This window comes from Peromyscus californicus, unplaced genomic scaffold (assembly GCF_007827085.1).
Source record: "Peromyscus californicus insignis strain IS unplaced genomic scaffold, ASM782708v3 Scaffold_18__1_contigs__length_77618521, whole genome shotgun sequence".
Classification (NCBI taxonomy): Eukaryota; Metazoa; Chordata; class Mammalia; order Rodentia; family Cricetidae; genus Peromyscus; species Peromyscus californicus.
Genome location: NW_026294480.1, coordinates 25,527,632 through 25,536,840, shown reverse-complemented (window position 1 = coordinate 25,536,840; position 9,209 = coordinate 25,527,632). Strand labels below are relative to the sequence as shown.

At 45.6% G+C, this 9,209-nt stretch overlaps 1 protein-coding gene across 4 annotated transcripts in view; it reads left to right on the top strand.

The window, feature by feature from the left end:
* Window positions 1-98: 98 nt before the first annotated feature.
* Window positions 99-9,209, top strand: part of Drosha (drosha ribonuclease III) — a 119,914-nt gene continuing 110,803 nt past the window's right edge. For 3 of the 4 annotated variants that reach the window (XM_052743090.1, XM_052743089.1, XM_052743087.1), the window contains exons 1-5: window positions 101-234; window positions 1,447-1,553; window positions 4,361-4,426; window positions 7,466-8,296; window positions 9,071-9,163. In XM_052743090.1, coding sequence (XP_052599050.1) covers window positions 4,410-4,426; window positions 7,466-8,296; window positions 9,071-9,163 — 941 coding nt within the window. In that variant the 5' untranslated portion in view covers window positions 101-234; window positions 1,447-1,553; window positions 4,361-4,409. Of the gene's footprint in view, window positions 235-1,446; window positions 1,554-4,360; window positions 4,427-7,465; window positions 8,297-9,070; window positions 9,164-9,209 lie in introns of all 4 variants that reach the window. The other variant, XM_052743088.1, reaches the window with a different exon arrangement.

The window sequence follows — 9,209 nt, the reverse complement described above, 5'->3', positions numbered from 1 at the left end:
CATAGGTAGTGTTGATTGGTCCAGATGTCCGTCACTCTCGCTGGCCCGCCAATCACGGCGCAAAGGTGCTGCGACGCTCTCCGGAGAGTTTTCCCTCCCTAGGCTCAGCTTTTTCAGGTTTGCTTTTTAATTCCCGGGGTTTCCTGTTCCGGAGGCGCGGGCGGCGCCTTTGCCGTGGAGGCTGTTGTAGTAACCAGGCTTGGTTCCGGCGGCGACCCCGGGGACTCTCTGTAGGTAAATGGGGGCGCTTGGCGGGTGTTTGGAGAGCGAGTATCGAGGGTCGGGATTTCAGTGGAGTCCAGGGCGGAGCGAAATGATCCTGGGAGTTGGGTCTGGCCGCTTCGGTGCAGATCTGCCGCCGAGGGCGAGAGAGCGACCCTAGGTGCAGATCCCGCAGATATGCAGGAGCGGGATGGGGTGCCTTTCATCTGTTTGTGGAGCACAAGCCATGGTCCAGGCCCAGGGCCGCCGGGGAGGCGAGTCCCGGAGTCCCGCGCTTACCTCGCAGGCTGGCGGGAGATGCAAACCAGAGAACGTGCAATTGAGCAGCCACCAGGCGGAGGCCGGGCTTCAGGGTTCAACCGTGGCAAAGTGCGGAGTCTCAGTGACTTGTAGTCACACCTTGCAACTCTATGTGTTCGATTGACGTTCCTGGACTAGTCACCTGTTCATAATGGCTCCCTGGGTTTCCCTGCTTTCAAATGACAGCCCAGGAATAGGCGTTTTTCATTTACATTGAATTCATTGAGTTAAATTTTGCATCTACAATACATTGGTTCAGTATGTTTTATCTTTTCTAACTGTAGAAACGCCCAGGGTGGTCTGGTAGTGAGTGTTCCACTCCATTTTTACACTATCCAGAGGTGTTAATTACCCTGACTGTTGCCTGACTGTTGTCTAGCTTCATTATATTCCTTTTTGTTATCTTGGAGTCTTTCCATCCTTATTTTCTTGTTTTTAATCACGTTGCATTTTTCTTTTTGTGGTGTCTGGTTTTATTTTTTATTTTATTTATTTTTTTGGTTTTTTCGAGACAGGGTTTCTCTGTGTAGCTTTGGAGCCTTTCCTGGAACTCACTCTGTAGTCCAGGCTGGCCTCGAACTCACAGAGATCCACCTGGCTCTGCCTCCCGAGTGCTGGGATTAAAGGCGTGCGCCACCACCGCCCGGCTGGTTTTATTATTATTATTATTAAAACATTTGTATGTGGGTTTTGAGATCTTTGAGCCCTGAAGGCTTGTGTGTGCCATGTTCATCTTTGAGTCTACAGAGTTTGGGACAGTGCCTCACATGTATTGATTGACTCAGTAAATGATACATGAATCAGTGAAAATGTCTGCTTCCTGGGTGGTTTCAATAATATAAATTTGTGGGGAGAAGAAGGGAAATGAAAACGTAGTGACACAGAGACACAAAGTAAAACCTGCCTGCCGTGTATTGTGTGCAGAAGCTGTGACGGATGCAGAAATGACCGAATGAACCCATGGTTTCAAGGATCTAGTACCATTGAAGGAGCTCAACATGGGCACCCCTGACTGCCGCAGGCAGTTGCTGGTAAGTTCTATAAAAGAAGTGAGTATAGACTAGGCAGTAGGAATCTAGAAGGGATGAGATTATGTTCCCCAGGGAAACCAGGAATGCTTCTCAGAATAGGTTCAGTAAGAGGTTGGTGGATGGGTAGGAGTTCAGTGGACAAGTAAGGGACGGTGGGAGCTAAGAAGTTTCGTGATAGTGCTCCGTTTGTTACGGGTGGGCGGGCGGGGAAAGGATGGGCTGGGAGGGGCTTTGTGGAGAAGGAAATAGGATGATAAGCCTGGGAGAGGTTGGGTTTCGGTCCTTTAGCGCTTCAAATGCTGAGCGTGGAATTTGTACTCAATTCTGTTGGCTCTGAGGAGCCTGTGATGCCAGTAGCTCTTTGGGTCCCAAGTTTAATCATGAGAGTGTTGGAATGAGGAATAATCATTAATCACATTATTTGGTAGCTATGTTTATTAAACAGTAATTGATAGAGCTCAAGTTATTTGTAATTTTTCTTTTTTACTTTGTCAGTTTGATAAAGACTTAAGCATTTTTAAAAAATTTTAATTTTGTAGATGTGTATCTATATGTTCCTATATATATGTGTGTGTGTATTAGAGTTCTCTAGAGTTAGAGAACTACATCTATAGAAAGGGCATTTATGCCAGGTGGTGTTGACATATGCCTTTTAATCCCTGGGAGGCAGAGGCAGGCGGATCTCTGTGAGTTCAAGGCCAGCCTGGTCTACAGAGCGAGATTCAGGACAGGCACCAAAACTACAAGGAGAAATCCTGCCTCGAAAAACCAAAAAAAAAAAAAAAAAAAGTAGGGGGGATTTATTAGTCCCAGCATCCAGTAGTTGCTCAGTCCTTGAGGCTGAGGCTGGATGTTTCAGCTGGTCTTCATTATGTGCTGGAGTCCCGAAGAAGTAGGCTCTAATGCCAGTGAAGGAATGGACTTGCTAACAAGGCAGGAGCAAGCAGGCAAAGAGCAAAAGTTATATATAGGCTTACAGCAGAAGGTATGGCCCAGATTTTTAGATTACAGATCTGGATTAAAGGTAAGTCTTCTTACTTCAAAGATCTGGATTAGAAGTAGATCCCACCCCCCCCCCCCCCCCCACCCCCCCCCCCCCCCCCCCCCGCCCCCCCCTCCCCACTTCAAATTAAGCATAAACCCCTCACAGATGTGCACCCGGAATAGTTATGTTGACAACCAAGAATAACCATCACAGTGTGTCTACATCAGTGGTTCTCAATCTATGGGTTGTGACCCCTTTGGGTCAACAAAATATTATGGTTGAGGGTCACCATAACATGAGGAACTGCATTAAAGGTCTACATTATGAAGGTTGAGAACCACTGGTCTACATTTGGCCAGGGGCCTTTTTTTTTTTTGGATCCAGCCTATTTGGTGTTCTGTAAGCTTCTTAAATCTTCATAGGTATTTTTTTCTTTATGTTAGGAAAGTTTTCTTCTATGACTTTGTTGAATATATTTTCTGTGCCTTTGAGTTGGTAGTCTTCTTCTATCCCTATTATTCTTAGGTTTGGTCTTTTCTTGGTATCCCAAATTTCTTGGACATTTTGTGTTAGGATTTTTTTGGCATGAGTGTTTTCTTTGACTGATGAATCTCTTTTCTCTATTGTTTCTTCACCGTCAGAGATTCTCTGTTCCATCTCTTGCATTTGGTTGGTTATGCTTGCATCTGTAGTTCCTGTTCGTTTAGTCAGAATTTCTATTTCCACCATTCCCTCAGTTTGCGTCTTCTTTATTGTCTTGATTTCAGTGGTCTACATATTTGTATGTATACAAGTGTGCAGGTGCTTCCAGAGGCCAGAAGAGGGCGTGGTATCTCCTGGTGATTGTGAGCCACCCAACATTGGTGCTGGGAACTGAACTCTCCAAGAGCAGCAGGTGCTCTTAACTGCTGGGCTATTCTTGGTCCCTAGAAAGATGTTTCTACATTAAAGCTTTGGCATTTAGTATTTGTGTGTGTGTTTTAAAGCTTTTTGCCAAAGTTCAAATATTTCAAAAGTCATTTATTTGACAGTGTTCTTCTGTGGGAAGAGCGGAGAATGAAAGTAAATAATGTAACTTGTGTTAGTAAGGTTGTGGGTATATTTGAATTTGAGTACAGGTTTCACTGTGATTTTTGGGTTGGATTTATGCCTACTTTATATTACAGTGGAGGGAAATGTGTTTGTGAGGGACAGAGAAAGTCTTTCCTTTAATCTTTTTTTTTTTTTTTTTTTTCCAGACAGGGTTTCTCTGTGTAGCTTTGCGCCTTTCCTGGAACTCGCTTTGTAGACCAGACTGGCCTGGAACTCACAGAGATCCGCCTGCCTCCACCTGCCTCTGCCTCCCAAGTGCTGGGATTAAAGGCGTGTGCCACCACCGCCCAACTTCCTTCAATCTTTTACTAAACCAGAGATGGGAGGTGACTGTGCTTTTGTTCAGTTTAGCAATAGTTAGTTTTGAGTTAGTACAGCTAATGAGGACAGCTTGAGATTTGCTTGGAAACTTGAAGATAGTATGTTCCTGATTTTGTTAATAGGCTAAGCATTTTCCAGGGTTTAAATTTTTTTTTTTTCCTAGACAGGGTTTCTCCTGTAGTTTTGGTGCCTGTCCTGGATCTCTGTAGACCAGGCTGGCCTTGAACTCACAGAGATCCGCCTGGCTCTGCTTCCCGAGTATTGGAATTAAAGGCGTGTGCCACCACCACTGGCTGAGGGTTTAAAATTATTGTTAAGATAATTGTAAACAAACAAGCAAAAAAAAAACCTCTACTTTATAGCATTGGTAGTTTTGAAAACATGTTTAAATAGTCTTTCTGTCTTGTAGAGCGTACATTCTGAGTGGAAGATGTAGCGTATCTAGAGGATACATCACCATGCAAGGCAATACATGGTAAGTGGTATGCTGGAAATGGCAGTTCGGGAAGACTGAAGAAGAGAGGGTAGGTAGTGGGCCAGAGGGTGGGAAGGTTCCAGATAGAAGGGAAGGGCAGGGACTGTGTTCATTCTTTAATCTATGGTCATAGCACATTAGAGGTTTGTGTGCAGGGCTAAGAGCCAGACCAGGAGCGTGAGTGAAACATCCTAGAGCCGTCCCCTGAGTGAGCTTGCAGTTCTTGACTGCAAGTAGGCATTGAAGGTAGAATTATATAATTAGTTGGTGATGCTTGTAAGACCTGCTAAGAAGCAGCATCGAATATTGTAAGAGCAGGAAATCTCAGGAAGACGTGTTAGCCGGTGTTCTCTAGAGTTAAAGAATTTACAGAATGAATTGGTTTATACAGAAAGACTTATTAGAATGACTTACAGACTGATGCACAGGTAATCCAACACTGGCTGGCTGTGAATGAAAAGTCCAAGAATCCAGTAGTTGCTCAGTCCACAAGGCTGGATGTTTCAGCTGGTCTTCAGTCTATCCTGGAATCCCGAAGAAGTAGGCTCTAATGCCAGTGGAGGAATGGGCTTGATAGCAAGGCGAGGACAAGCAGGCCAAGAACAAAAGCTTCCTTCTTCCATGTCCTTATATAAACTTCTAGCAGAAAGTGTGACCCACATTACATCTGGATTACAGATCTGGATTAAAGATGTTTCTTCCTACCGCAAAGGTCTGGATCAGAAGTGGATCTTCTTACGTCAAATTAAGCAAAAATCCCTCACAAGCATGGCATCCATTTTTGAGTTTTAGTTCCAGATGTAGTCAAGTTGACAACCAAGAATAGCCATCACAGAAGACTTATGTGTGGTGATAAGGCTGTTGAAAGTTCAGCAAGAATAAAATTGTTGTTAAGTAAGGAAGTACTCAGGGAGTATTTACAAAAAAAAAAGATAGGAATTTTATTTTTTAAAAAATATTGTTGGTACACGCCTTTAATCCCAGCACTTGGGAGGCAGAGGTGGGCTGATCTCTGTGACTTCCAATCCAACCTGCTCTGTGTTGAGTTTCAAGCAAGCCAGGGTTGCAGAATGAGACTATATCTCAACAAAACAAAACAAAACAGAACCTTATTTATTAAGGTGTAGTGACATATACATGATGTCATTTTAAAAATGAAGTTTTAGTTAAATGGGGTAAGGGAGAGAAAGTTTTCAGGATGATTCCCTTGTATATGCATTGATGCCCAACAAATGATATTTGTTGGGAAGGGAGTTGAGCATTTTGTTTTTCAGCAACTAGAGATAAAGGTCCTGGCACTAATCCTGCTTGGGTACTAAAAGAGGACTGTATGCATTTGTCAGGTGCCAGCATGGTCAGGTTTCAGGTTTGCTTTCATGGTGAAGATTACTGTCTGGTGTTCAGGTGGCTTTCTTGCTATATCATCCTTCACCAGGTAGAGACAGGGTTCTCTCTCTTCCTTTTTCATAAGAGTACTAATCCCATTATTAGAACACCCAGCTGTGAAGAGACACCATAAATAAGACAATTCTTGTAAGAGAAAGCATTTGATTGGGAGCTTGCTTAGAGTTTCAGAGGGTTAGTCCATGATCATCATGGCAGGAAGTGTGGTCGCTGACAGGTAGGCTGAACCACAAGCAGGGGGGCAAGGGGAGAGAGAGAGAGACAGACAGACAGACAGACACACAGAGACACAGAGACACAGAGAGACAGAGAGACTGACTCTGGGCCTGGTGTGGGCTTTTAAAACCTCAAAGCCCACCCTCAATAATACTGCTCCTTTCACAAGGCCACACCTCCTAACCCTTCCCAATCAGTTCCACTAATTGGGGACTAAGCATTCAAATATATGAACATATGGGGGACATTCTCATTCAAACCACCACACTTATGACTTACTTTAGTAAATACCTGTGACTTACTTTAATCCTGGTTACTTCCTCGAGGCCCCTCCTCCATGTATCACCACATAGGAATATAAGAATTTTGAGGAAGCAAAAATGTTTAATCTATAGTAGCATTTTCAGGAAGTTTAAATGTGAAGAAGAAGAGAAAGTGCATAGTTGAGGGAGAACTGGAGGCCAAGGCAAGTGTTTTATGTTGAGTAGACTGGACACTCAAGTGCTGGTGTCCAGGGTCTGGTGGTCGGGAAAGATGGGAAATGGTGGATGGAGAGTAGCAGTCCCCTAGGTTTTGGAGGCTGGGGCTCCAGGTGCTTGTAGTAAGATAAGCTTTGCTAGAAGCAGGAAATCGGGGATGGGATTGGATGCAGATGAGTTTCGTAAGTTGATATAGCATCTGTTCTGAACCCTCAAAGCCCCACCCTCTGTGACACACTTTCTCCAACAAGGCCACACTTCCAATAATGCCACTACCTATGAGTCTGTGGGGGCCATTTTCATTCAGACCCCCACAGTGCTCATGAGGACAGTCTCGTATTTGGGAACCTTGTTTACGCAGTGACGTGTGTGGTCCACATAGATGCATGCAGAGGACAAACCTTGGGTGTCTTTTCTTTCCTCAGGTGCCACCCACTTTATTTTTTGAGATAAGTTCTCTCACTGTATGACTGGCCAAGGGGCCCTCAGGAATCCACCTGCCTCTGCCTTCCCAGCTCTGGGATTACAAGCATATTCACCATGTTTGGCTTTTTTATTTGTTCTGGGGCTCGAACTCAGGTCCTCATATTCTCCCTATTCCATGAGGCTTTTTTTTTTTTTTTCTTTTTTTCTTTTTTTTAAAGACAGGGCTTCTCTGTGTAGCCCTAACTGTCCTGGAACTCATTCTTGTAGACCAGGCTGGCATGAACTTCGAGATCCTCCTGCCTCTCCCTCCTGAGCGCTGGGAATAAAGGTGTGCTCCACCACTGCCTGCTTCCCATGAGGTTTTTTAACGACATTACTTTAAAATTCCGTTTGTTGTGTGTGTGCGCGGGTGTGCAGGTCACAGGGCAACTTGCAGGAGTCGTTTCTCTCTTTCCATGATGTGGATCTTGGTGAGGCCCATGTTTTGATTTCTCTTTTCTTTTTCTCTAAAAAGTCACAGAATGTCGTTCCACCCAGGCCGAGGGTGTCCCCGAGGACGAGGAGGACATGGAGCCAGACCCTCAGCACCAGCTTTCAGGCCCCAAAATCTGAGACTTCTTCATCCTCAGCAGCCTCCTGCGCAGTATCAATATGAACCTCCGAGTGCCCCTTCCACCACGTACTCGAACTCTCAAGCTCCCAACTATATGCCTCCGCGACCAGACTTTGTACCCTACCCTCCACCCATGCCGCCATCAGCCCAAGGCCCGGTCCCACCCTGCCCAGTTAGGCCCCCTTACCCCAACCACCAGATGAGACACCCTTTCCCAGCTCCGCCCTGTTTTCCACCCATGCCCCCTCCAATGCCTTGCCCTAATAACCCACCAGTCTCTGGAACACCTTCCGGACAAGGCACTTACCCCTACATGGTCCCCCCGCCTTCCATGCCTCACCCCCCACCCCCTCCGGTCATGCCCCAGCAGGTTAATTACCAGTACCCTCCCGGATACTCGCACAGTTTCCCACCTCCCAATTTTAACAGTTTCCAGAACAACTCCAGTTCGTTTCCACCCAGCGCTAATAACAGCAGTAGCCCTCATTTTAGACACCTCCCTCCGTACCCACTCCCAAAGGCTCAGAGTGAGAGGCGGTCCCCAGAAAGGCCTAAGCACTATGATGACCACCGGCACCGGGATCACAGTCATGGGCGCGATGAGAGGCATCGGTCCCTGGAGCGCCGGGAGCGAGGCCGCAGTCCTGAGAGGAGAAGACCGGATAGCCGCTACCGGTCAGAGTATGAGCGGGGGAGATCGCCGTCCCGCCATCGCAGCTACGATAGGAGCAGGTACACCCGCATGGAGAGTACTTTGGTAAAGCCACAGAGGCACAGGCACGGCCAGTTTCTATCTGCCTGCAGACCCACAAAAGCTTGTGAACTTTTTTTTTTTTTGGTTCTTTGAGACAGGGTTTCTTTGTGTAGCCCTGGCTGTCCTGGAACTTGTTCAGTAGACCAGGCTGGCCTCGAATTTGGAGATTCATCTGCTTTTGCCTACAGAGTGCTGGGATTAAATTTAAATGCATGTGCCACCACTGCCACCATCACTCGGCATGTACGTTGATTTGTTTAAAAAAAAAAAAAAACAACAAAAAAGCATGATTTAGACATTTTAGAAGAGAGACTGAGAAGAAGTAAATTAATTGTAAAGAAAAACAGAATGTATGTTGGGTGGTGGTGGTATACTCTTAATCCCAGCACTCTGTAGGCAAAAGCAGATAAATCTGCGAATTCGAGGCCAGCCTGGTCTATAAAACAAAATCACTTGTTCCAATCTTGGCTATACGAGTTTTGGTCTGCATTTATTTGTTAAGCTTTTGCCGTAGGGTTAGGTTGTTAGGTCTTAAGATTTAGGTAGACTTCTATCTAGCGCTTAGTGTTAGTGATGACTTGGAAAACTGTCTGCGGAGAGACTGCCTGTCCCTCCAGTAAAATGAGGAGGTGTAGTAGGAATAGCACCTAGAATTTTCTTAGCCACGGGCCACTTCTTCAGAGGAAAGTTCAGTGCAGAGATGGTGTTGTGAGTCTTTGCTGAAAACAACTCTGTGTGTTATTTCTTCTAAGAGAGCGGGAACGAGAGAGACACAGGCATCGGGACAACCGCAGGTCGCCATCTCCGGAAAGGCCCTACAAAAAAGAGTATAAGAGGTCCGGAAGGTAAGCAGGCGTCGGAGTCTCTCTCAGAATTCTGATTTCTATGTAT